This window comes from Erinaceus europaeus, chromosome 16, assembly GCF_950295315.1.
Source record: "Erinaceus europaeus chromosome 16, mEriEur2.1, whole genome shotgun sequence".
Taxonomy (NCBI): Eukaryota; Metazoa; Chordata; class Mammalia; order Eulipotyphla; family Erinaceidae; genus Erinaceus; species Erinaceus europaeus.
In genome coordinates this window covers 32,354,804-32,382,783 of record NC_080177.1, presented here as the reverse complement: position 1 = coordinate 32,382,783, position 27,980 = coordinate 32,354,804, and the positions used below count along the sequence as shown (strand labels likewise).

At 37.1% G+C, this 27,980-nt stretch overlaps 1 protein-coding gene and 1 long non-coding RNA gene across 6 annotated transcripts in view; one reads left to right on the top strand and one right to left on the bottom strand.

Annotated features, from left to right (window-relative positions):
* Positions 1–27,980, bottom strand: part of LOC132533432 (uncharacterized) — a 941,342-nt gene that overhangs the window by 887,244 nt on the left and 26,118 nt on the right. For 2 of the 5 annotated variants that reach the window (XR_009545319.1, XR_009545318.1), the window contains one exon: positions 24,286–24,366. The exons of 1 other annotated variant lie outside the window; for it this stretch is intronic. This is a non-coding gene — a long non-coding RNA (uncharacterized LOC132533432). Of the gene's footprint in view, positions 1–20,858; positions 21,237–24,232; positions 24,367–27,980 lie in introns of those variants that run through there. 2 more of the 5 variants (XR_009545322.1, XR_009545313.1) reach the window with 2 other exon arrangements.
* Positions 1–27,980, top strand: part of HIF1A (hypoxia inducible factor 1 subunit alpha) — a 53,712-nt gene that overhangs the window by 3,276 nt on the left and 22,456 nt on the right. The window contains exons 2-4 of the mRNA XM_007519273.3: positions 24,147–24,337; positions 25,909–26,054; positions 26,140–26,224. Of these exons, the coding sequence (XP_007519335.1) occupies positions 24,147–24,337; positions 25,909–26,054; positions 26,140–26,224 (422 nt within the window). The remainder of the gene's footprint in view (positions 1–24,146; positions 24,338–25,908; positions 26,055–26,139; positions 26,225–27,980) is intronic.

The following is a 27,980-nucleotide window of genomic DNA, read 5'->3' as shown; positions in this document are numbered from 1 at the left end:
TTATTCCCTTTTGTTGCCCTTGTGTTGATGTCGTTGTTGTTGGATAGGATAGAGAAAAATGGAAAGAGGAGGGGGGAAGACAGAGAGGGGGAGAGAAAGACACTTGCAGTCCTACTTTACTGCTTGTGAAGCGACACCCCTGCAGTTGGGGAGCCTTGGGCTTGAACCAGGATCCTTAAGCTGGTCTTTGCGCTTTACACCACCTGCGCTTAACCCGCTGTGCTACTGCCGGACTCCCTTAAGAATAGTTTACCAAGTCTAGTTTAAATTTCCACAACACTGAAAACTATTTTTGCAAACCCTTTCAAATATTCATTCCAGTTCTTCTAAATACATTCATGCATTTTTTTAGTTCCTGAAAATGAAAACTAATATTGAATTCAGAGCTTTAAAAGGAATCTGTCCAGTTGAATAGTGTATTTTTCAATTATATTTGCATCAAGCATTATTCTTCGTGAGCAATCAGTTTACTATAGACCCCCTTCTTCACAATTCTTTTTTTTTTTAATATTTTATTTGTTTATTGGGTAGAGACAAATCAAGAGGGAAAAGGGAGATAAAGAGGGAGAGACAAAGTAAGGATCCACAGCATTGCTTCATAATTTGTGATGTTTCCCCCCCACCCCCAGGTCTGGACTTGGCACTTGAGCCCAGGTCTTTGCACAAGTGCTTAACCAGGTGTGCCACCAACTGGCCCCCACAGTTCCTTTTCCCTCCCCAAGTAGGCTACTTTGAATTTACTCTGGACTCTAGCCACTAAAGTTATAAACATGTAGATAGCATACAGATTATTCAGCAAGGTATATAGTAAGACACCACAGTTTTAGGACTAGCACTTAAAACAGTTTTTGTCTTGATGCCATAATTTAGAGGTAACAATTTTATAAATATTAATTTTTGCTAAACAGGTTGAACTAATAAAAATGTTCCATAAAGCATGTGAGCTTATTTAGAAGTAGCAAAACTGCCCTTTGCTTAAGGATATCTCCAGAATTAGTACCATAGACTTCCAGCTTAAGGCAGGACTTAAAGCCTGTATTGGTATTTTGATTCTTATGGTTCAATTTATATGAACTCTGTATCTGTGCACTTTCATATTTATGTACCAACTGGACTATTATGTCTTAGATTGATAAAGTGTGGTAGTTTATTCCTGTGGTCATCCACTGCAAAGCACTTTGTGCAATTTGGACAATATCCAACTTTTCTACCTTTCCTCCATAGTCCTTGCAGCTGTTGGGGCTCAAAATTAAGATTATGTGGTTCCATTCCCTTGTAAGAATAATGTGTAGGAGACTGAGAGAATTAGTCTCTTACTGGTTTTCTCTGAAGATAACATCATGCCAATTCACTGTTGAAATTACTGTGCATTGATGTTTAAGATTTGGATTCAGTTATTGTGTTTATTCACAAAAATATTCTCTTAAAATATAGTTTAAATTTTTGTACTACTTAAAGGGCTGTATTTTCTTATTTAAGATTCATAATAGATATTTCTCAAGACAGCAAGTGAAATGTGTTATTGAATTCCTTTCCTATTAAGAAATGGATTTTAGGGGTAGGGTGGTAGCACAGAGGGTTAAACACACGTGGCATGAAGCTCAAGGACCAGCGTAAGAAATTGATTTTAATTTATAAGAAGGAAGTTCTGCATGTTTGTTTACAGTGTTGAGATTATTTATTTCTTGGTATGTTTTACTGAGTCTTCTGCTACTTGTGATGACTTTTTTGAGTGCTTTCTGTTCAGCTAGCGCTTGCGACTGAGATGTACTATTTCCTTTTGCTCAGTATTTTTAGTAAAAGTATTGTATGAATTTAAAAATTAATATGGATCTTGGATTTTAAAAAATAATTGCATTTCCCTCTCATGGAGTATCGAGAATTAACTATTTTGGGTCTGGGTTGTGGTGCACCTGGCTAAGTCCTCATGGTTATCCTGAGGAAGGACCCGGGTTCAAGCCCCTACTCCCAACCTGCATGGGGGAACCTTTCATGAGCAGTAAAATAGGTTTTTCTCTTTCCATCTTTATCTTTCTCTCTGTGCTATCAAATAAAATAATTTTTAAAAGACAGAAAGGGAAAGAAAAGGCGACTGGGTACTGTGGATTTGTCTGCACTGAGCCCTGGTGACAAAAAAATTTAAATAAAAAAGAACTATTTTATGTGTGCATTCAGTTTCATATTAAAATTATATTTTCTGTAAGAAACATTAATTAATAATCCTTTTGGGAAAATATAACACTTAAATTCTAAACTTTAAAGTAAGATTACCTCATGACTTTTTTCTGTAGTTTTTGAAGTGGATGTGTTTTTGTTAGCGTTGTGAAACAATGTAACATAAAATTTCCCATCTTAACTATTTCTGGGTGTACAGTACCCAGAATCTTTATCAGGAAGATCTGAAACTCTGATAACATTTAACAGTTCCCAATGTCCTCTTCCCCTTGACTCTAGAGGTTCTGTTTTCCTCTTCTCTGAACTTAACTACTAAATACCTCTTATAAGTAGACTCGTACAGTTTTTGTCTTTTTATGACCAGTTTATTTCACATAGCATAATATTCTCCAGGTGCATCCATGGTATGGTCTGTTCCTTTTTAGCACTGAATAATATTCCACATTGTACCACATTTTGTTTTATCTATTCATTTTTCATTGAGTATGAAATTATCTCTTTGAGATCTTTTATTTTATTTTCTTACATATGTACCTAGAAGTGGAATTGCTAGATCATATTATGGTAACTTAAAAAAAATTAAGGGGTTGGGGAGCTAGCATAATAGAATTTAATGCCTGAGCTTCAGTGGCCCCAGGTTTAATCTCCAACACCACCATCAACCAGAGCTAAATAGTGCTTATTATGTTTTAATAATAACTCTTATTATTAAAAATAATAAAGAATTTATTTCATAGTGATTTCACTACATTTTTTATTATATTTATTCCGTTTTGTTGTAGATGTTGTTGTTATTGATGTCATTGCTGTTGAGTAGGACAGAGAAATGGAGAGAGGAGGGGAAGACAGAGAGGGGGAGAAAAAGATCCACACTGCAGACCTGCTTCACAGCCAGTTAACTGACTCCCCTGCAGGTGGGGAGCCAGGGGCTTGAATCAGGACCCTTCTGCCAGTCCTTGGGCTTTACACCACCTGTGCTTAACCCACTGCACTACCGCCGGACTCCCATGATTACACTTTTATATTTTCCACCAATATTACTCAGGAGTTCTGATTTCTTCAGTCCTCTTCAGCACTCTTTTTTGTCTATTTTCTTTATGTTAGTAGCTGTGTTAACTAGCTTGTTTTTTTAAAGGTGTGTTGGTGAATAATTAAGCAACTGTAGTAAATGACAATTTCCAAATGGATTTTTTTTATCAGAAGTGAAGTTAAGCACCTCTAAAATGAGAATTAATTTTTCTAGTGATTTGCTCTGCCAATACTTTCACAGATAAAAGTACTTATTATTTTTTTTCAAGGCCTGTGAGGTGTTGCAGTGGACTAAAGAATTGTATTCTAAATATTAGGTCTTAAGTTTGATCTTTGACTTCACGTGTGCTAGAGTGATGCTCTGGTTTTCTCTTTCTCTTGCTCTCTCTTTCCCCCTTACTAATAGATAAGCAAATCTTTAAAAATATCTTAAAATACTTATAAAAGTCTATTGTTGACTTAATGGCAATTATTAGATTTTTTTTTTTTTTTAAGAAAGCTGTACCCAAGACATAGCCTTTTATGCTATTTCATTGATCTCAACTATAAGGTGTATTTATTTACTTTCTACTTAGTCTTAATGTTAAAGGTTATTTCAAAGTATGTTTTGAAAAATGTGTTTTTTTTTTAATATGACAGAAATTCAGTGATGTGGCATAATTTGTTGTAATTCTTCCTATCTGGCTTTTTACAGTGTCAGGGACTAAACCTAGGACTTCTTGTTTGCAAATCTGTGTGCTAGTCATAGAAATGCTTTAGAATCTTTTGTGTTTCTTTTAAACTTAAATCATTTTTTTCTCAGTACATGTATTGATAGTACTATAGCCAGACTAGAGTACATTTTTAGCAGATGTAATGTATACTGAGTCTTCTTGAGATTAACTTAGAAAATGTGCTCTCTAAAGGTATACAAAAAGTTGGTGCTTGCCAATTCTATATTCTCAGAATATGGAGTAAATGTGTTTTGTAAAGAAGACATGTGAGGGGCCATGTGGTAGTGCTGGGTGGGAAGTTGGAGCCCCTGCTCCCCACCTGGAGGGGGGACACTTCACAAGTAGTGAACAGCTCTGTAGGTGTCTCTTCCTCTCTCCTTCTCAGTCTCCCCTCTCTTCTCTCAATTCCTCTCTGTCCTATCAAACAAAATAAAAAAAAAAAAAAGATATGTAAATATGGTTATGGAAAGTAAGCTAGGTAAATGGATAATAATATCTTCACCTTGTTTTATCTTAGCGTACATTTCCTATGTTCTGTATATGAAAATGATATAATATGAATGACAGTAGATATGAGCACATTCTTTGGAGCCTCTTCAGTGTTGTAAGGATTTTTTTATCTGTCTCTTTAACACTGAAAACTATGTGATATCATAAATACAACATTAATAATAGTTATTATTTTGTTCAAGTGCCTAGTATTGGTGATATAACAAGTTAGTAATAGCATTCAAAAATTCAGTCTATCAGAAGAGTCCTCTATGGGACAGGAAAATATTATCTTAGTGTTATTCTGTAGTTGCTGTACAGTCTTAAAGAATTCATCTAGTAGTTTAAATTTCCAGTAAAGGGCTGGGGAGAGAACTCAGTTGAGTATGGAGTATTCCTTGCTATATACATAATCCAGGTTCAAGTCCTCATTCCACATGGAAGGTGCTATGGCACCAGTGCTGTGGTGTTAATATCTGCATGAAAAAGTAGCTCATAGCAGTGAAAGCAAATTATGCACATATGCGGACCCCCCATTCATATTCTCTCTCTCTCTTTCTCTCTCTCTCTCTCCATTATAGTAGAATAAGATTGTTTTTTCAATAATCTCTAAGAATGTAGAGTTTAGTTCAGACATGATTTATTGTAGTTCTTCACCCAGTTGTTTTAATTGTCTTTTTGCATTTGAACATACCACCATGCAGTTCTGGCTGTTGAATAGTAAATTAAATTAAATCCACTGGATTTCTCATGAATGGGCTACAGTTCAGCTCTTTGCTGAGAAAGTGATTTGCATATGAGGAAATACACAAGCATCCAAATTTGCAATTTCCATAGAATTAGGTTAGTATAGCCCTATCTTACAAGTTAATGTATAGTTATTATACAAATAATGTATCAGCTCTTTGTAAAAAAAAAAAAAAAGTGAAACTATAAAGATAGTAAAAATTCCAAGTCCTCTTCATAAAAAAAAAAAAAAAAAAACCCCACTACCAATACCACAACCACTAGCCTGCTCAGATAATCATCCTTACTGGGTTTTTGTACATCTCATAGAACTTTTCATACATTTACACTATTTATATTCCTCTTTGTTCTGCATAGGTTTTAATGTTTTATTTATATTACACTATTCAGTCCTATAGCTTTTTAACATTACATGTTAGTCATAATTTGTCTTATCAAGGATGTTTAGTCTCAGTTCCAGATAGACATTTAGGATGTTGCTAGTGAATAGTATAAATGAATGTTATAATATCTAATATGAGATTATGACTACTCCAATTTAAGCTTTCAGGTCTTACTTTTTATTTAATGTTGGAGTTAAAATTTGAAACAAAATTGGTCTTAACTAGAGGTCAACTTCATTATTGACAGTTTTGGCAAATTACGGTCTGTGAAGCTAGCCCAAGATATAAGCTTAAATATTTCTTGCATACTAGGTATATACCATGATATTTATCTTCTTTTGAATGCTAGGAAGACATCATATTACAACTTGAAAATATGAGGTATTTTTCAGATTCAAATAACAGGTATCGGAAGACTGAGGATAAGAGAGTATGCCCTCAGCAAGTGCTGAAGTGTTTTGTTTCTCCTACTTTGACTTACCATGTTACCCATGTGTAAAGTACATGAGCCAGACTCTATCTCCAGAATTAGTAGAGCGCTCTGTAGGCCTTTCTTTTTTCTTTTCTTTTTTTATTTCTTTATTGGGGACATAAATGTTTCACAGTCGCCAGTAAATATAATAGTTCATACATGCATAATAGTCCTCAGTTTTCCACAGAACAATACAACCCTCACTAGGTCCTCTGCCATCCTGTTCCAGGACCTGAAATCTCCCCCCTCCCACCACACAGTCTTTTACTTTGGTGCAGTACACCGACTCCAGTCCAAGTTCTGTTTAGTGTTTTCTCTTCTGATCTGGTTTTTCAACTTCTGCCTGTGAGTGACATCATCCCATATTCATCTTTCTGTTTCTGACTTATCTCATTTAACATGATTTCTTCAGGCTCCATCCAAGATGGGCTGAAAATGGTGAAATCACCATTTTTAATAGCTGAGTAGTATTCCATTGTGTATATATACCACAACTTGCTCAGCCACTCATCTGTTGTTGGACACCTGGGTTGTTGCTTCCAGGTTTTGACTATTACAAATTGTGCTGCTATGAGCATAGGTATACACAGATCTTGTTGGGTGGTTGTGTTTGGTTCCTTAAGATATATCCCCAGGAGAGGAATTGCAGGGTCATAGGTCCATTTCTAGCCTTTTGAGAGTTCTCCAGACTGTTCTCCACAGAGGTTGGACTAATTAACATTCCCACCAGCAATGCAGGAGGGTTCCTTTGTCCCCACAACCTCTCCAGCATTTTGTTGTTGCTACCTTTTCTGATGTATGACAGTCTCACAGGAGTGAAGTGGTATCTCATTGTTGTCTTTGTTTGTATTCCTCTGACTAGACAGTGGATGACTTGGAGCATTATTTCATATGTTTCTCGGCCTTTTGGATCTCTTCTGTGGAGAATAGTCTGTCCATGTCCTCTCCCCATTTTTGGATGGGGGTCATTTGTTTTCTTGTTGTTGAGTTTGGCAAGCTCTTAATCTATTTTGGTTATTAGTCTCTTGTCTGATGTATGCCATGTAAAGATATTCTCCCATTCTGTGAGGGGTCTCTTTGGGTATTGGTTTCTTTTGCTGTGCAGAAGCTTATTAATTTGATGTAGTCCCATTGGTTTATTCTTGCCTTAGTCTTCTTTGTAATTGGATTCACTTCATTGAAGATGTCTTTAAAATTTGTATGGAAAAGAGTTATGCCAGTATTTTCTTCTAAGTATCTGATAGTTTCTGGTCTAACATCAAAGTCCTTAATCGACTTGGGATTTACTTTTCTGTTTGGTGAGATATAGTGGTTCAGTTTCATTCTTCTGCATGTTTCAAACCAATTTTTCCAACAGCATTTGTTGAAGGGACTCCCCTTTCCCCATTTAATAGTCTAGGCACCTTTTTCAAAGATTAGATGTCCATTGGTGTAGAGTCTGCAGGCCTTTATATGAGGCTAGTTCAGCCTTTCTCATAACTTGTATCATCCTGCACAGTCTGACTTACTTACTTGTTTTGAGTATCTAATTCCTGTGACTGACTCTTATGTCATCTTCATTTTTCCTTCAGGTTGCACTTCACCTCTATTTTTTTTTCAAACTGGTTTATTATTATTGAGACCCAGGACTTGTTGCTCTTGTTGTTTATTATTGTTGTTGCTGGATAGTACAGAGAGAAATCGAGAGAGGAGGGGGAGAGAAAGATAGACACCTGCAGACCTGCTTCACTGCTTGTGAGTGACACCACCACCCCCCTGCAGGTGGGGAGCCTGGGGCTAGAACCGGGATCCTTACATGGGTCCTTGTGCTTCGTGCCATGTGCACTTAAGCCACCATGCTACTACCCAGCCCCCTTACCGCTATCTTTTAATTCCATGTGTTTCTCTGACAAAGTATAGCTTCAACATTAAATAAAGATGGAAATATGGAATCCACTTTTGGCTGTTGTTTTTTGTTTGTTTGTTTGTTTTGTAAGAGTGAAGGGGAGGCAGAAAGGCAGAGACACCACAATACCTCTTCACCATCCGTGGTACTTCCATAATGATGACAAGACTTGAATACTGGGTCTCACACATAGTAAGATGGCTTTCTACCAGAGGCGCCATAGTGCACCCAGAACTCCATGTGGTGCTCTGGTACTGGACACTGGGTCTCTTGTAACAAAGAAGGTGCACTTCCAGGTGAGCTATCTCATCAGCCTCTGTAGTGCTTTTAAAGACTAAATAATGCTGCACTATAAAAATGTTGCTTTGTTCCCCCAGTTGGAATATTATGGTTGAACCTGTTTCCGTGGTACAAGCAGTGTTGTAATCAGTGTGCTGTTATCTATATCCATGGCTATTTCTTTCTTTCTTTCTTTTTTTTTTTTTTTTTTTTTTTTTGCCTCCAGGGTTATCGCTGGGGCTCAGTGCCTGCACTACAAATGTACTGCTCCTGGAGGCTATTTTTCCCCCTTGTTGTTGCCATTGATGTTGTTGGATAGGACAAAGAGAAATGGAGAGAGATGGGGAAGACAGAGAGGGGAGAAAGAAAGATAGCAATCCTGCTTTACCGCCTGTGAAGTGACCCCCCACCCCTGCAGGCGGGGAGCCGGGGGCTTGAACCAGGACCCGCATAAGGGTCCTTGCGCTTTGCACTATGTGTGCTTAGCCTGCTGCGCTACCAACCGGCCCCCCTCCGTGGTTGTTTTTTAACAATACAATCTGAAAAGGAGAATTAGTGAGCTTAAAAGCACAAATTTAATAAAAGCTTTCAAAAATACTCTCTTTTCTTACAGAAAAATTGACCAGCTTATAATAGTATTCTCTAACGGTAGTTTAGAGTGTCACTTTCTTGAACATCATTCAGATTTGTTTAATATGAAACCCGGCAGCTTGATTAGTGTCTGAGGATCCTTTTACTGTAGTAACAACTCAATTAGTTTAATCAGGGACAAAAAGAGTTGTTGACTGATGACAATATAGTTTTGGTTAAAGGAACAGTCCTTTGTTTCATGGTACAGTTGGATCCAGAGTTTCAAATGATACCCTCAGAATATAGTCTCTGATTTTCTTTTGAGTATTATTTGATTCATTGGTCTTTGCACTTTTAACATGTTGACCTTATTAAACCACTAAGAGGCTATCTTTATGGTATGAAAAATGGCCATTAGCATTTCCATCATTTTTTAAAGATTTTATTTATTAATGAGAAAGATAGGAGGGGAGAGAGAATGAAGCAGACATCACCCTGGTATATGTACTGCAGGGATTGAACTCATGCTTGAAACTTCATGCTTGAGAGTCCAGTGCTTTTATCCACTGCGACACCTCCCAGATCACAACCCATTAGTATTTCCATACCTGATACAGAAGGTTAGTGATTAAAGGAAAGAAACCTCCTCTTAAAAAGATAAACACAAAATCTCCTCTGCTAGTACCATAAATCAGTTTGTCTTGCTGACCTCTTTATTTTTAACATTACCTAGGTAGAGTACCTTGATAACATATCAGTTGTGTTATTGTTATAGATTATTTGATTAATTTGGTCAGTACTGGTGTTTTAAAGAATAGGCTATGGGTTTTTGTTGAAAATTATCTGAATTCATAGTCTATAAAGTTTTCTACCAAAGATAGTTTTTTTTCTGCAACAGTTCTTAACTTTATCTTTTGGAAAGCTTAGGTTCTTTTCTATTATGAATTAAGACTTTTGTTTGATTTCTATAAGAAACACTGTCATAATTAATAGCTAAGATTAAACTCTAGAGGGTAACTACTTATTTTTCCACTTAATAGAGGTGTTTCATCTTATGAAGTTTCTCATTTGTAAATTTGGGTGATAAGAACAGTTGGATGAATATGAGACAGCTCAGCCACATAATGTATCATGTTCTTTTATCATGTGCTGTGACCTGGGTTCTAGTCCCCCAAGACTACATGGGAGCACCATGTACAGCACTGAGAGAAGTTCCATGAAGTGGAATATTGAAGTGGTATCTCTCCTCCTTTTCTTTGTTTCTCTTTCCCTCTCTGTCTTTATCTAAGGTTGAAAGGAAAAATAAGTCTACCAGTGGAATTGCATAGGTGCATGGACAAAAAGACTGCCTTATAGGATATACTTTTAATTTTGATACAGAGAAGTTGAAAGGGATGGGGGAGATAGACACCTACAGTACTTTTTTACCACTTAGGAAGCTTCCCCTCTGCAGGTCGAGGCAGAGGGGGTCCTTGTGTACTATAATATACACGCTCTACTAGGTGTGCCACCTCCTAGCCCCAATTTATGGGATTATTTTGAGCACAGAATGAGATATTAACCCACATGAACGTTCAGAATAGCTTTCGTGAAGGGCTTGATAAACTAGAAATTATTGATATGTCCATATATGTTGTTTTCAAAAGATTTTCACTCTCTTGAAGTCTTACAGTACTTAGAATCCCTTGTGCCTTCTTTGAGATAAGCTAAGTAAGACTTATGTCCTTTAGCTGTCAGTGAATTTCTAGTTGACTGTTGTTGCTTTCCATTTATATATTTCCCCCCTCCACAACTCTCTCCCCTTTGCAAATGAAAGGTTATTCTTTCTTACTCCAAGAACAGATACACTTTACATACACAGTGACCCATCCAAGAATTGTTTTCTCATCACTGTTACAATGAAACTGTTTGAATAAAATGACATTGAGTATCTGCTTGATGCCACATTGTTAAAATGTAGCCCTGTGGTCCAGGAGGTGGCACAATGGATAAAGCATTGGGCTCTCAGGCATGAAGTCCTGAGTTCAGTCCCCAGCAACACATGTACCAACCAGAGTGATGTCTAGTTCATTCTCTCCTCCTATCTTTCTCATGAATAACTATATAAATTTTTTAATGTAGCTCTGATCATTTTAATGATAATTTGGTGTCAACTTGATCATAAATAAATGCAACCTCAAACACAAAAGACTTAATAACAAGAATAGAGCTTTACATGATCCAAATATGTTTGTGTTTCTTTTTACATTGCCCAGATAAGTCATCAAATTTTTGTAGGGTTTTCCATCATCTGTCCTTTAACTCTGTTGAATAAAACCCTTTTCTTGTAACTTCAGTGTATTCCTTGGGGTTATATAAATTACCAAATCTGCCTTCTGTAAAACAGTGTAATCAATATCTGAAGGTAGCTATCATGTCTTTTTATTTATTTGCAACATTTCCCCTAATTTTTAATCTTTAAAACATTTTTTAATTTATTTATTTATTTATTCCCTTTTGTTGCCCTTGTTTCTTTTCATTGTTATAGTTACTATTGTCATTGTTGTCGGATAGGACAGAGAGAAATGGAGAGAGAAGGGGAAGACGGAGAGAGAAAGATAGACGCCTGCAGACGTGCTTCACCGCCTGTGAAGAGACTCCCCTGCAGCTGGGGAACCGGGGCTCCAACTGGGATCCTTACGCTGCTCCTTACGCTTCACGCCATGTGCACTTAACCCTCTGTGCTACTGCTGGACTCCCAATTTCTTAATCTCTTAAACATAATTATATATAGAGTGTATGATCTGTGGAAAGGCATGGGGGCTTTTGTTTTCAGGTAGATCTGAGAACTACCACTAACAGTGTTACTTAACCTTTTTAGTAGACAAGGAAGGTCCAGAGAATTATTTGGTAGCCTTAGTGTAAGTGAAGAACCAAATATTTGCTTCAGGGGAGTTTCTCCAATTGTCATCATTTCCAGATTGTTCATCATAGGCAGAGCTTAAAACTAAATATGTAAACCATTCACTAAATCACTGTTGAAATTTTTAAAAATTGAGGGGGAAAAAGGGGCAGAATAGTGTCAGACTATTATACTTGCATACCCATCTCATTAAGCTAGTCTGCCACTATTATGCTTGTATACCCTTTTCATTAAGCTGAACTTGGGGAGTGGGGTTAACTCAATTTAAATAAAACAACAATTCTAGGAGGACCTGTGAGCCATCATGTGCCATTCAAAAGGAATGAATCTAGACTGAAAAACAGACCTCTAAGATGTCCAACTTCGCCAGTAGGGCGGTAGCACAGTGGGTTAAGCGCAGGTGGTACAAAGTGCAAGGACCCGCATAAGGATCCCAGTTGGAGCCTCTAGATCCCCATTTGCTGGGGAGTCGCTTCACCAATTGTGAAGCAGGTCTGCAGGTGTCTCTCTTTCTCTCCCCCTCTCTGCCTTCCCCTCCTCTCTCCATTTCTCTATGTCCTATCCAACATCGACGACATCAATAATAACAACAACCATAAAACAAGGGCAACAAAAGGGAATAAATAAATATTTTTTAAAAATATTTCCAACTTAATGGTCTATCAGCACACATCCTCCTTCCTCCAAATTTTACACTTTGAAGGAGTCCTCCAACCATTCTCACATACGTAAGTAAGGTAGCCCCTGAGTGATATAAGGTCACCCTGGAACCTGTTGGTCTGGGAGCTCATGACTGTAGACATCTAAGATCTGTGGCCCACCTCCTACAGGCAGAAGTGCCCTCTCACCTTCACCAGTGGGCGAGTCACAAATACTAAAACAGCCTATATAGTATGGACAATAAGAGGGCTGAGAAACCATAAAATTGGGAAGCCTCTAATTAACCTTAGTATTTTTATCCTTAAAAACGGCACACCCGGGGGAGTCGGGCTGTATCGCTGCAGGTTAAGCGCAGGTGGCGCAAAGCACAAGGACCGGCATAAGGATCCCGGTTCGAATCCCGGCTCCCCACCTGCAGGGGAGTCGCTTCACAGGCGGTGAAGCAGGTCTGCAGGTGTCTTTCTCTCCTCCTCTTTGTCTTCCCCTCCTCTCTCCGTTTCTCTCTGTCCTATCCAACAACAACAACAACAACAATAATAACTACAACAATAAAACAACAAGGGCAACAAAAGGGAATAAATAAATAAAATTTAAAAAAAAGAAAAGAAAAAAAAACCGGCACACCTGGGAGTTGGGCTGTAGCGCAGCGGGTTAAGCGCAGGTGGTGCAAAGCGCAAGGACCGGCACAAGGATCCCAGTTCAAGCCCCCAGCTCCCCACCTGTAGGGGAGTCGCTTCACAGGCGGTGAAGCAGGTCTGCAAGTGTCTATTTTTCTCTTCCCCTCTCTGTCTTCCCCTCCTCTCTCCATTTCTCTCTGTCCTATCCAACAGCAACGATATCAACAACAATAATAACTACAACAATAAAACAAGGGCAACAAAAGGGAATAAAAAAATTAATTAAAAAAAAACTGCCCACCTATTTAACAGTGTACTATCTTCTAGTAAACTTTCGCTTAATCATTTTTTAGTAGAGTTTCCCTTAAAATGCTGGGGCGGCGGGGGGGGGGGGGGCACTAAATAAGAGAAGTTCTTCAGGGTTTGATTTCTTATGTGTATACCTTTATTCTGATACATGTGATTTTCCCCCTCCATTGAATATGTATTTGATAGTTGTAACTTTTATAATATTTGTGCAGATAATTAAGGGCATCTTCTTCTAAATACATGCAGTATTTAGTTTAGTGTTACTAACCTCCATACCATCTCGGTTCCATTACTACAGGAAAACATTATAATGAAAATAAAAAAACCCATTTTCAAACTGAGAAGGGAAGTAATTTGAAAAGGAAAAATTGATGTGTAGAATAGATGTGATTGAAGGAAAGCCACTGACACATAGCTTTACTCACTTATTCTCAACCCACTAGAGTTTATTCCATTTACAAAAAAAAAAAAAATTTAAAGTACTTTGTAAAAAAAAAAAAAAATTATTGTAGATAATTAACAAATTCCTTAGCAGTCACAATTCCCATCTGGTAACCTTTGAAGCCTAATCAGGTTTTTTATATTTTTGAGGTCAAGTTACTTGATTTTATTTAAAGATTTGTAAGAATCAGAGCATCACTTTTGCAGTGTGGTGCTACTGATCAAACTTGGGACTTCATGCTTGAGAGTCCAATTCTATATCCACTGCCCCACCGTCTGGGCCACTATTGGGTTTTATTAAGTTCGTGTTTTTATTACTGGTTTGTCATGAATTTTACTTTTAACTTCATATTCCAACCCTCTTTTGGCTTTAAATTAGCCAGGCAGCCTATTTAAACAGATTTTTCTTCACTTATGGAGTACTTCATCTGTTCAGGAAGGTCAGTTCTTTATCAATACATTTGTCTTCTCATTGGTACCACTCTTTGTAAGAGTCTAATGCTCTGTTGACTGAGCTAGTTGCATACTCTTTCCTCTCCTTCTAAAGAGACTTCATGTTAAAGGGTCTGAGTAGGGAGGGTACCAAGTTGACATGGAGGATGCAAGAAAGATAAGGATATTGTCATGGTATGTATTTGTTATTGAAGTTAAAAGGAAAAAATAAAACTTGAGTCTTAAAATTTGCTAACTAACCTGATAAACTTCTGATAGAAGATCTCAGTGTCTTTCAGACTTCTGTGACTTGAGTCATCTATTTAACTAGTAATAAGGATTCTCAGGTGATCAACACCAGAGATTTCAATTTGGTAATTTTGGGGTGGGACCTTTACAAACACCTTGAACCACATACAAACACTCATCAGAATCATCTGTGAGATCTGTCTTCCGTTCAACTTCCCAGTGCTTTAACTAAAACATTATTTTTTAGCATTTTATTAGGGTGTGTGAGGGTTAATGATTTACAGTATAATTGATGATTATGGGTATGATTTCTCATTTCCCTGGGATAGATGTCTTGAGAACAAACACTGAGCCCCAATTTAAGTTGTCTTCCACCATCATGCACCAGGATCCTAAAGATGCCCCAGGTCCCTCCTCTGCTTGAAGTTCTTCACTTTAGTGTAGTATAAAAAAGTATTTCCATAAAATAGGTTCAAAGTAATCTCCAGACAAGCATCATTGGTACTATATGATGATTTAATAGAGATACATATTCTGGGGCCAGGTGGTGGCACAGCTGGTTGAGCACACATGTTAATAGTGCACAAGGACCCAGGTTCAGGCCTCTAGTCCCCACCTGCAGAGGGAAAGCTTTATTAGTGGTGAAGCAGTGCTGCACGTGTCTTCCTCCCCCCCCCCTTGATTTCTGGCCATCTCTGCCCAATAAATACATAAATAAAAATAACAAAAACATAAAAAAGGAAATACATATTCCCAGCCTCCATCCAACTCTCCTGAACCAAACTGAGTAAATTCTTAAAACTGTTGTAAGAATCTTTACAGGTAATTGTGGTACAAGTTAGAGAACTTCCATCTTAGAGTAAAAACTTCACACACACATTTTTAGTGGAAGATAAAAAACTTGAAAGGCAATACCAATGTTGAACCTAGAGATTTAATGATTATAGAAAAAGATAAAATAGCCAGGGTGGTCACACCTAGAGGAGAGAAGCAATATTGGAAGTCAGATCAGAGGAAGTGATTTTGAAGTTAATCCTGAAAGTTTCTCACACCGTTTCAGTAGCCACATGTTCAGAAGGGTAACCCAGGCAGAGTGGAGTGAGTAAGACAGAAAGGAATGAAAAACTACATTTTTGAGTAACTGTACTATGACTAATGAATGTGGCAATAATGAGGATGAAGAAATGGGCAGGGAACTGGGTATGGGAAATTTCCTTTTTAAAATCGACTTTCCTATACCTTTGATTTTGATTTATTTATTTTGCCTTCAGGGGTATCACTGAGGCTTGGTGCTGGTACTATGAATCCACTACTTCTGGCAGCCTTTTTTTTTCCGTCATTTTTTATTGGATAGGACATAGAGAAATTGAGAGAGGAGGGGGAGATAAGGAGAGTGGAGGAGATTCACCTGCAGATCTGCTTCACAGCTTGTATATACCTCCTGCAGGTGGGGAGCCAGGAGCTCAAACCTGGATCCTTGTGCTTGTACTATGTGCACCTAACCTGGTGTGCCACTAACTGGCCCCCAATTTGATGGTATTTGAAGCAGGGTTTTTTTTTTGTTTTGTTTTGTTTTGATTTTAGACAGTTGTGGGGATAATTACACAGAGAAGTTAAAGTAACAGTGAAGACTACTTCAAGGTAGTGTTCTCAAATCTATTATTATATATCATATATGTTTTGGCAATTTTTAAAGCTTGTATTTTGGGGTCCTTCCTTCTAGAATGTACAATCAAAATATACAAAAGTAAAGCCCCAAAATGTGAAATGTTTAAAATCCTCAAGTAGTTATGATGCAACTAGATAAGAACTGAAAATAATGTATTAGATAGCTACTTAAGTAGACTAAGTATGAGAATGTCTAATCTCCATGAGGACTGTTATGCTTGTCACTATATTCTTAGCACAATGTATAGTACTTGGAAGATGTTCAGTAAATGTTTTGAGAGCCAGGAGATAGCTCATGCAAGAAAGCCAACAGCTTATACCATTCAGGAGAACCCTGACTTGAACTGCTAACCCCAAATGAGAGTACCATACACAGCACCAAGGGAATCTTCAGGCACAGTGGAGTGATGTTGTGGTGTCTCTTTCCATCACAGTCTCTATATGAAATTAGAAGGGAAAAGTATCAGCTGGTAGGGGAAGTGGAATTGTGTAAGCACAGCCCTGGCAAAATAAATAAATGTTTATCGAGTTAATATTTTTTTAATGAAGGAGATTATTTTGAAGTTTAGGAATGCCACTGCCATGTGATGTTTTGGTTCTTTTTCGTATGCATGCACACACACATACTTGTTGAAAAAGTTAGGAAGCATATTTGCATAGAAAAAACATAAAGAGATGTGTGATTACTTTCTGATTGCCCAGTAGGTCTCCCATCAGGGTTATCATTGGATCTGGTGCCTGCACAATGAATCCACTGCTTCTGATTTATCACTCCCAGTGCCTTTTTTTTTTTTGAGAGAGAGAGAAAGAGAGACACTTGCAGCACTGCTTCACCAATTATGAAGCTTCCCTGGTGCAAGAGGGGCTTGAACCTGGGCCCTCATGCATGTGTGCTGTATCTGGTGTGTCACCTCCCAACCCTTGCCTAGCACATAGTGCATAATTAATGTCTGGTGAAATTTTCTTAATGTTTTCTCACATAGCACATTTTGTGAGTAGGTATTTTGTCATTTGACTTATTTCTAGACCAGTGTTAGGGAACTTTTTTGTGTGTCAAGGACCATTTGGGTGTTTATAACATTATAAGCCATACAAAATCATCAACTTGAAATTAGCATTAAGGGGGGCTGTGCAGTGGTGCACTTGGTTAAACACACATATTACCAGACTCAAGGACCTTGGTTCAAGCCCCCGTTCCCCACCTGCAGGGAGGATGCTTCAAAAGCAGTGAAGCAGGTCAGCAGATGTCTCTGTTCCTTTCTATCTCCCCTCCCTTCTCAATTTCTTGGTGTTCCATTTAATAACAAAAATATAAATTTAAAAAAAAAGCTGCTGGGAGCAGTAGATTAGTAGTGCCAACACCCAGCCCCAGCAAAAATCCTGGAGGCAAAAAAAAAAAAAAAAAAATCGAAAACAACTCTTTAGAATTACTGACTTTTGAGTCTTGCTTGTGGTTGCCATGGCAGGATCAGACCAGTTTTCCCACTTCAATCTAGACTTAGCTTCTGAAGTAGGCTTTACTTTTGACATCTAGATGTCGGGCAAATACAACATCAATAGTAATGACTGAAGATGTTCAAGAAGCTCTATATACAAATGTAAAATAAGTCTGTTGAGTTTATACAGGGCATATTGAATTACTGTTCTCTTATTCTCTCCAGAGTAGTCACCTATATATACCTCTTAGAACTTTTGTTTGAAGAGCTGATGAAATAGGAAGTGTCCCCATTGTAGATGACTTTCAGTTATTTTCTTATTTATGTATTTTATTTTTACTCCTTTCTCCTTTTAGGGATTTAACAGAGTTTTATAAAAGTATTCACCACATACTCCACCAAAGTTCTGTGCCCTTCACTCTATAACCACATAGTTCTCACAAAATTTATTTTTTCTGCTATCAGTCTCTTATTAAATGTGTGGTGATAAGATGTCTTCCCCCAGTTGCTTGGTTGTCTCTTACCTTTATGGACATGCTTATTTTCATCTATAATTCAGGTTTGTCAACTCTTAAAATATCATTTCACTTCTCTGATGCTTCTCCCCCTAAATTCTGATTATGTTCAAATTGTTATTCTCATTCGTGTGTGTGTGTGTGTGTGTGTGTGTGTGTTTTATTGGATAGAAACAGAAATCGAGCGCAAAGCACAAGGACTGGCATAAAGATCCAGGTTCAAGCCCCTGGCTCCCCACCTGCAGGGAAGTCGCTTCACAAGTGGTGAAGCAGGGCTGCAGATGTCTATCTTTCTCTCCTCCTCTCTGTCTTCCCCTCCTCTCTCTATTTCCCTCTGTCCTATCCAACAACGACGACATCAATAATAACTATAACAACAATGGCAACAAAAGGGGTTAAGTAAATTTAAAAAAAAAGAAATTGAGAGGGGAGTAGGTAGAGAGGACACCTGCAGCATTGCTTGAGAGGCTTCCTCCTTGCAGGTAGGGACCAGGGGCTTGAACCCTAGATCTTACAACGTTGTTGCATGTGCAGTCAACTAGATTTGCCACTGCCTGGCCCTACTGTTAGTCTAATTTTTTTTTTTACCAGCTTAACTATAAACCATCCTTTGTTTTATCTAAAATCACATTTCCATTAATTTTCCTTATAGATTTGGTTGCTATACTTTTAACAATAGTTATCATCAACATTCTAGACAATATAATATTTCAGAAGTCATGGAGATATTCTGGTACCAAATACTTAGTTTAATGAAATACCCTTAGAAACAGATTGCAGGTATCTCTCTGTCTCTTTCACTTTCTTTTTCCTTCTCCCTACTCTCAATTTCTCTCTGGAAATATCCAATAATAAATAAATAAAAATATTTTTTAAAAACACATAATGGGCCTGACTATAGAGACATTATAATGGTTATGCAAAAAAAGATTTTCACACCTTTGGCTCTGCTCATTTTGTTTTTCTCTCTAGCTCTCATTATAGTAAATAAATAACAAGTAATATAAAGATTAGAGTTTTACACCAAGTGTTTCATTTGTTGATAACTTAGAATTAACTTGAATAATTAAGAAGATGAATAGAAACTTTATTCACCCTTGCTGATAAAATTCTGAGCTGCTGGACTAAGTATAGCATTTAAATTAATATATAGTTTATCCTGAGATCGTTGATCATTGGTGTGTGTGTGTGTGTGTGTGTGTGTGTGACTTTAATTGAATAGATAGGAATATGTTTCCCAGCGCCATTGCTACTTCATAGCCAATTCAAAAAGGGAACCGTATCTGAGGTACTAGGGCCTATGGGGATACTGACTCTTCCTCCCCTAGTCCCAGAAGTCTATAAAACTTTTTTTTCCCTTCATTTTCTATTTTAAATTCAGATTTTAAAATAGCCTTTATTTTAAATAAGTAAGAATTTGTCTCTTCAACAAATGGTATTGGAAAAATTGGGTTGAAACATGTAGAAGAATAAAACTGAACCACTATATTTCACCAAACACAAAAGTAAATTCCAAGAAGATCAAGGACTTGGGTGTTAGACCAGAAACTATCAAATGCTTAGAGGAAAATATTGGCAGAACTCTTTCCCATCTAATTTTTATAGTCATCTCCAATGATACAAATCCAATTGGAAAGAAGACTAAAACAAAAGTAAACCAATGGCACTACATCAAATTTAAAAGTTTCTGCACAGCAAGAGAAGGTACTACCCAAACAAAAAGACCCCTCACAGAATGGGAGAAAATCTTTACATGCCATACATGAGACAAGAGGCTAATAACCAGAATATATAAAGAGCTCACCAAACTCAGCAACAAGAAAACAAATGACCCTGTTCCAAAAATGGGGAGAAGATATAAAGAGAATATTCAAAGAAGAGATCCAAAAGGTTAATAAGCATATGAAAAAACACTCCAACTCATTGTCAAAAAAATGCAAATAAAGACAATGAAATACCAAAAAATGAGTTTTACATTTTTATTTTTGAGAGAGATGCAGAGAGAGAAACAAGAATATTACATTTTAATGCACACACAAAAGAAGACTGTTGACATTTTCATGACTGTAATAATTTTTTTTTTAATTTTACACTTAGTCCTTATTTAATGTATTAAAGTCAAGCCTCTCCGGTAAAATGTGGTTTTGTTCAACATTGGCTGGAATTTTAAAAATATATATATAATATATTTTTAAGACTTTATTTCATATGAGACAGGGAGTGTCACAAGAGAGTAAGAAGCCAGAGCACCACTGTGGAAAATGCAGTGCCAGGGATTAAACCAGGTGCCTTTAGGCATGCTAGACCCACCCTTGCTCTACCAGTTGAACTGTAGCTCCTTTTAATTTTTTTTAAATTTATTTTTGAGGTAACTTTGGTTTATAAAACTTCTTTCAGAAATACTTTTCCATATCTTCAAAGTTAGTTAACTTAGAGTTAACCTGAATAGTTAAGAAGATGAGTAGAAACTTTATTCACCCATGCTGATAAAATTCTGAGCTACTGGACTAACTGTAACATTTAAATTAATATATGGTTTATTCCTGAGATCACCTCCACTAATGTCTACTGCCTCCCGACACACACCTTGTAACCTACTTCTCCAGTTACCCTTGATTACCTCAGTTCTACAGTTTGATACCAAAGGATATCTTTTTCAGTTTTCTTGCTTCCTTTCTGTTTATGTCTTTAAAGTACTACTTACCTGAAAATCTCTTTATCACTCTTTTAAACCTTATTGATAATCTAGCTGGTTAGAGTATTCTTGGATGGAGGTCTTTTAAATATGTCTCCTCCTGTCCTTCCTAGCCCTACAGTTTCTCTTGAGAAAATTAGCTGTAGAGATTACGTTACAGATGACTTTTACTTTTCTCTAGATTTTTAAAAATATATATTATTTGCCTTTGTTATGATCTTTACCATTTTGTTATATACCTTGATGAGCTTAGATTTGGATTTGCTTTGTTAAGAGCTCTTTGAAATCTCTGCTCTATAGTTTTATGTCCTTCCCCAGTTTTGAGAAATTCTTGGTTAATATTTCTATTATTATTATTATTTAGATAAGAGGTATCTTTATTGAAGTATAGAGAAAACAGGGGTTGGGATAGTCAACTCCACAGGAGAGATGAACACTGTTCTCTTCGATTATGCTTTGTTTGTATAATTCATAAATGCATGATGTCTTCCAGAAAAAAATTGTAGAATGCTCTTCAGCTTCCCATGGCTGTGGGTAACTTTATCAGCTTCCTGCAGTTTCTCCCAATTCCTAAAAAGAGAAATTGTCTAAAATTTTTCTTTCTTTCCCAGCAGAGCACTGTTCAGCTCTGGTTTATTTTGGTGCCAAGGATTGAGCCTGGGACCACTATTTATTCTTTCTCATGTACATTATAGTGAAATAGTAGAGGGCCTACTATATAGCATTGAAAAACCCTGGTTCACAGACATAGTTACAAGTAGTAATAGTTTTCAGTAACTCTTCTAAGTATTGAAATATTCAAGCTTAGTTATCCTGATGCCTGAACTGAAATTTATGTTTCAAAGTTAAAAGTTGGTAACAAATGTTTGTTTCTTATTTAAGTACAGGTTAGATAATCAGTGCCAAAACTATATCACTGTTGTTTCAACACAACTGTTTTAATATTCATTTGTTATACAACATAAAAGCATACTTTAAGACTCATGCTTATTTCTAGAGAAGATTGCTGCTACAATTGAAACTTGATTTTTACAGATCATTGGAGGGAGGAAATATTTGATGTGGAGATGATTATGTCCTACATAGTATGTAAGAGTGGTTAAGTCCTGAGCATACTGCTAAATACTCAGTGATTGGTAACAAATATTTTAATTATTTAATAAACTTAGTATTACAGGACTGAGGTAAGGGCATAGGAGAGCAGCTGAGTATATGAGATAGAAGCATTAATTTCTATCAAGGACAATAAAACAATGTGGATTAGCAAAGAGCTGGAATTTAAATTTGGCAGCTCTTATAAAATTCCAAACTATTACATAATGGATGTTTGAAATCTATAGAATCCATTTCCTAACCTATAAAATAAACTATTTCACCAATTTATAGGATACTATCAGAAATAATAGTACAGGGTAGTGTTTGCCACATACTAGGCTTTAATAAGCAGTAGCTATTAAAAAAAGACACATACACGAATAAGGAGATAAAGACAACACTAATATCAGAACCAAGTTTAGCCTTTTTTTACCTTTAACTGGGAGAAGAAATAGCAATGGGTGTTGTTAGGCATTTAAGCAAAGGAGGACAAAACTCTGTTTTGTACATCTTAACATCCTTTTGACTGGCTCTATTCTTGGAAGAATTTCCCATAGATAAATCTAATGTTATTGTATTGTCGTCTTTAATAATCTTTCGTATTATGCCAGATCTTTTATCGTCCACATCCCTGCATTTTGGTTCCTACTGTTCCAGTAATAAATAGGGCCTGCTACAGGAGTAAACAACCTGAAAATGTGGCTTATTACTACTGATACTATAGCATTAGTGGTTGTACAAAGAGACTCTCATGCCTGAGGCTTCAAAGTCCCTGTTCAATCCCTGCATCACCATAAGCCAGAGATGAGCAGTAAACAAATAAATAACCAGTAATATTCTTTTTAAAAAATCACTTTATTATTTTAATAGGACAGAGAGAAGTCAAGAGGGGTGGGAGAAGTTGAGAGTGAGAGACATCTGTAGTACTGCTTCACTGCTCATGAATCATCCCCCCTGCAGATGGGGACCTGGGGCTTGAACCTGGGTCCTTGCACATCCCCAGTAATATACTTAAATATTATGTTTGTTTTTTCCACCAGAGCACTGGTAAACTCAGGCTTCTGGTGCTACTGGGGACTGAACCTGGGAACTCCAGTGCCATGGATTCTTAGTATTCACAGTCAGGATTGCTCAGTTGGGTAGAGGCTGGGAAAGTATGGGGGTCAAAAATAAAGTTTATAACTGTCTGTTCTATCCACTTAATTGATACTACTTAGCTTCTCTAGGCATAATCATGATTTCTTTATGGTAAGAATTTTTTTTAGATGAAAGGTGAGAAAAGGAAGGACTCAGTAACACTACCCAACCTCTCATGAAGCTTTCCTTATGAGGTAGCCAGAGGCTTAAACCTGGGTCCTCATGCAAGGTTAAGTGTGCATTCTATTAGGTGAGCCATCTCCCACCCACCAAGAATAATTTTATTGATTATGAAGGTGCGTCTTAACAATACATGCTTGTCTTAGGACTTTGACTAAAATAGAAACATCCTATAATTTTATTTTAATTTCTTTAGTGGGGGAGATTAATGTTTTACAGCCTATAATTTGATGTACTAGAGATTCTTCCATCTTCTGCAATCCAGGAGGTAGTGCAGCAGGTAGAGCAAGTTACTTAAAATCATAAGATCCTGAGTACAGTTCCTGGCATTGCATCTGCCAGTGATGTTCTGCTTCTCCTCCTCCTCCTCCTTTCCCTTTCTATCTCTCCCCCCCATCTCTCTCTCTTACTCATTTTTTCCTCAAAAATAAAACTTGGATTTTGAGATTGTTTTTCTTGAGATTCTTTTGAGGGTTTCTTATAACTGCAGTAATCCAAAAGTATGTAGAGCTATCTTCTTTTTTGTTTTCTTTATTGGGGGATTAATGGTTTACAGTCAACAGAAAAATACAGTTGTTTGTACATGCATAACATTTCTGTTTTCCACATAACAATTCAACCCCCTCTAGGTCCTCTGCCATCATGTTCCAAGACCTGAACCCCACCCCAAAGACTTTTTGTAGAGCTATCTTTTGTAAAAATGTACTCATGGCAGGTGCCACACAAAGCACAAGGACTGGCATAAGGATCCCGGTTTAAACCCCCAGTTCCCCACCTGCAGGGAGGTCACTTCACAAGCAGAGAAACAGGTCTGCAGGTGTCTATCTTTCTCTCCTCTCTGTATCACCTCCTCTCTCCATTTCTCTCTGTCCTATCCAACAACAACAACATCAATAATAACTACAACAATAAATATATATATATACTCATGTAATAGATTCCTGTATAATTTAAGTAATTTTATTTTCTAAGCCTTCTTGAGCAAGCAGAAAAATATCATAGTAGCTTTAGTCAAGCAAAGGTAAATGAGCCATATAATTTTTCTCTGTCTTTTCTTCTTGCTAATAGGATAAGTTCTGAACGCCGTAAAGAGAAATCTAGAGATGCTGCCAGATCTCGGAGAAGTAAGGAGTCTGAAGTATTTTATGAGCTTGCTCACCAACTGCCACTGCCCCATAACGTGAGCTCACATCTTGATAAGGCTTCTGTTATGAGGCTTACAATCAGCTATTTGCGCGTGAGGAAACTTCTGGATGCTGGTGAGTTGTTTTACAAGGGCTTAATAGACCTACAAATGAGAAGTAGTTAGAAATTATATTTTAGAAGCTGAACATAACTCTTCATATCATTCTTTTTTAAAATATCTTTTCATTGCCTGTTTTAAAAGCTTTGGTTGGGAGGCTTTTTTTTTTTTAATTTATAAAATAAAAATATCAACAATGCCAAGAGGGGGGAAAACAGTACACAATTTCCACCACCCTCTCCCTTGAGAGTTTTCCTGTTTTTTTTTAATATTCATTTATTTTCCCTTTTGTTGCCCTAGTTGTTTTATTGTTGTAGTTATTATTGTTGTTCTTGATGTTATCATTGTTGGATAGGACAGAGAGAAATGGAGAGAGAAGGGGAAGACGGGGGGGGGTGGCGGGGAGGGAAGACAGACAGACACCTGCAGACCTGCTTTACCGCCTGTGAAGCGACTCCCCTGCAGGTGGGGAGCTCGAACCGGGATCCTTCTTCCGCTGTTCCTTGAGCTTTGCGCCACATGCGCTTAACCCACTGCGCTACTGTCTGACTCCCTCCTGTTTTTTTTTTAAGATACAGTGTTGGGGCTGGATGGTGGTTCATCCCATGGAGCACACATGTTACCATGCACATGGACCCAGGTTCAAGCCCCTGGTCCCCACCTACAGGAGGAAAGCTTCACAAGTGGTAGAGAAATACTGCAAGTGTCTTCCTTTCTGTCTCTCTCTTCCTTGCTTTACCTCTATCTCTCACTCTCTATTAAAAGAGAAAGGAAAAAATGAACAGTGGGAACTGTGAAGTGGTGCATGCTTTAAGCCCCACTGATAACCATGGTGGGGAAAAGGGGGGGGTGGCTGAGCAGTGGTGCACCAGTTAAGCATACATTGTACTAAGCTCAAGGACCCATACAAGGATCCAGGTTCGAGCACCCGGCTCCCCACCTGCAGGGAGACACATCAAGCAGTGAAGCAGATCTGCAGGTGTATCTTATCTTTCTTTTCTCAAATTCTCTCTGTCCTATCCAATAAAAAGAAGAAAGAAAAAAAAAATCTACCAGGAGTAGTAGATTAGTAGTGCTGCCACCAAGCCCTAACAATAACCTTGGAGGCAATAGTAATAATAACAACAATAAACTACTGTCCCATGTACCTGTTCTTTTTAATGGCATAACCCTTTTCCCCCCTAATTTTTTGGATAGGACAGAAATTGAGAGAGGACAGGGAGATAGAGAGAAAAAGACACCTGCAGACCTGTTTCACTGCTTGTGAAGCGACTCTCCTGCAAGTGGGGAACAAGGACTTGAACCTGGGTCCTTGCACTTGGCAATAAGTCCACTTAACCAGGTGTGGCACCACCCAGCTCCACCCAGCTCTCTTCATAGTGTTTTTCATTGCTGCTTTACTTTAGTTAGTCATGAGTAGCAGTTGGCAGATCTAATTTTAGTCTTCCTGTTCAGTATTTAAAGGAGAGCAGTGGGGTGGGGAAGATGTGTATATATTAAAATAAAGTGGGGAAGGCTTTATAAAATCATCTATTACTGCCCTATAAGTATAACTTAAATAATATTCCTCCTCTTGATTTTTTTTAGGTGATTTGGATATTGAAGATGAAATGAAGGCACAGATGAATTGTTTTTATTTGAAAGCCCTGGATGGTTTTGTCATGGTGCTCACAGATGATGGTGACATGATTTATATTTCTGATAATGTGAACAAATACATGGGATTAACCCAGGTGAAATACCCACATATTAAGAGCTTTTCTGTGTGTTTTTGTGATTTTATAAATACAAATCTAATTTTTTGAAATATATTTACAGTTTGAATTAACTGGACACAGTGTGTTTGATTTTACTCATCCATGTGACCATGAGGAAATGAGAGAAATGCTTACCCACAGAAATGGTGAGAAGAAAAATCTATTGTTTGATTTGATATGACTGGTAGTTATACCTAACCTACCTGTTAAGTGTTACTAATTTTTATTTTTTGCTGTTGTACAATTAAATGTTACACTATACTGTGTTAAGGTTCATGTTACTAAGAAATTTTATAAAATGTCTGGAAATTCTTTGAAGTACACTTCACCCTATAATTAATAATTAAATAGATCTATTAAATAAAATAAAATGGGGGGGTCGGGCGGTAGCACAGCAGGTTAAGCGCACAATGGCGTGAAGCGCAAGGACCGGCGTAAGGATCCCAGTTTGAGCCCTGGCTCCCCACCTGCAGAGGACTCGCTTCACAAGTGATGAAGCTGGTCTGTGTGTCTCTTTCTCTCCTCCTCTCTCCATGTCTCTCTGTCCTATCCAACAGCAACATTAATAATAACTACAACAACAGTAAAACAACAAGGGCAACAAAAGGGAAAATAATAAGAAAAATTTTTAAAAAGATAAAATGGAAATAAAAATCTGGAGCAAGAAAGTTACAAATTTCAAATAGGAGGGAATTCATAATAGAAATGGCAGACATTAAGACTTTGAGTATTTATTAAAACTGATGTGTCAGTTTAGGTTCAGGTTCACCAGAATTAAAAGATACCTTCAGGTATTTGTAATCATTTGAAATAATGTGGTTAGATTACAAAGTATATACATTATGAATACCTTCATATTAGCAACAGCAAAAATGACCTGACATTTAAGGTTGAATTAATTGTTAAGTGTTTATTTTTAATTATTTGTTTAAAATGTTCCAAGATTTGGGGAAAATTACCTTGAATTACAAAAGACTTGACTAAGAATATCTTTTAGTTATTCTAAAAGAAGAAGACTAAGACTTAGAATGTTCTAAGAATATTCTTTTAGTTATTAAGGAAATATTCTTTGACTAAGAATATTCTTTTAGTTACTAAGGAAATTACCTTGAATTATAAGACTTGACTAAGAATATCTTTTAGTTATTTTGAATAGAAATAAAGAGATGCATACTGAAAGAGGAGAGACAGAGACAGACAGACTGGCCTGCAGTACTGTTTTTTACCACACATTCTCCCCCTGCAGGTGGGGCGTGGGGGCTTGAATCTGAGATCTTGAGCACTATAATGTGTGCTCTCTAATTGGTGTGCCACCCTCCAGGCCCTTCACACTCCCCCCCCCAGAACTTTTTACTTTTACCTTCACTAGCAGTATCTTTCAATCTCTTATATTTCTTTAAATATTCTTTTACATTATGGACATATATTCTGCACAGAATTGTTGTTGACCTTTCTATATCTACTAAATTTATGCTTCATTACGACAGGTAGTGTCATATTCATATTTGAGTTGCCTATAATATCTTCTCAGGTCCTGAATAATGAATATTTTTAATATTAGTTTTGAATCCAACTGAACAATGAAAATAGATTTTTTTTTTTGCCATGAGGTTTGGAATATAAGTAGATAGACTTAAATTTAATTATTACTTTGCTTTGAAAAGTAATTTAGCTTTTTTTTTTTTTTGTTAACAAAATGGCACAACTTCCCTGCTTACTTCAGAAGAAAATTTTAAGGAAAAACCAGACATATAAAATGTTACTTGGTATTGGAAAGAAATGTATGACAAAATCTAAAATACACAAATTACTTATTCTAAATAACACAGTAAAGCTTCATTAAGAGTTCACTGAAGGGAGCCGGGCAATAGTGCAGTGGATTAAGCGCACGTGGTGCAAAGC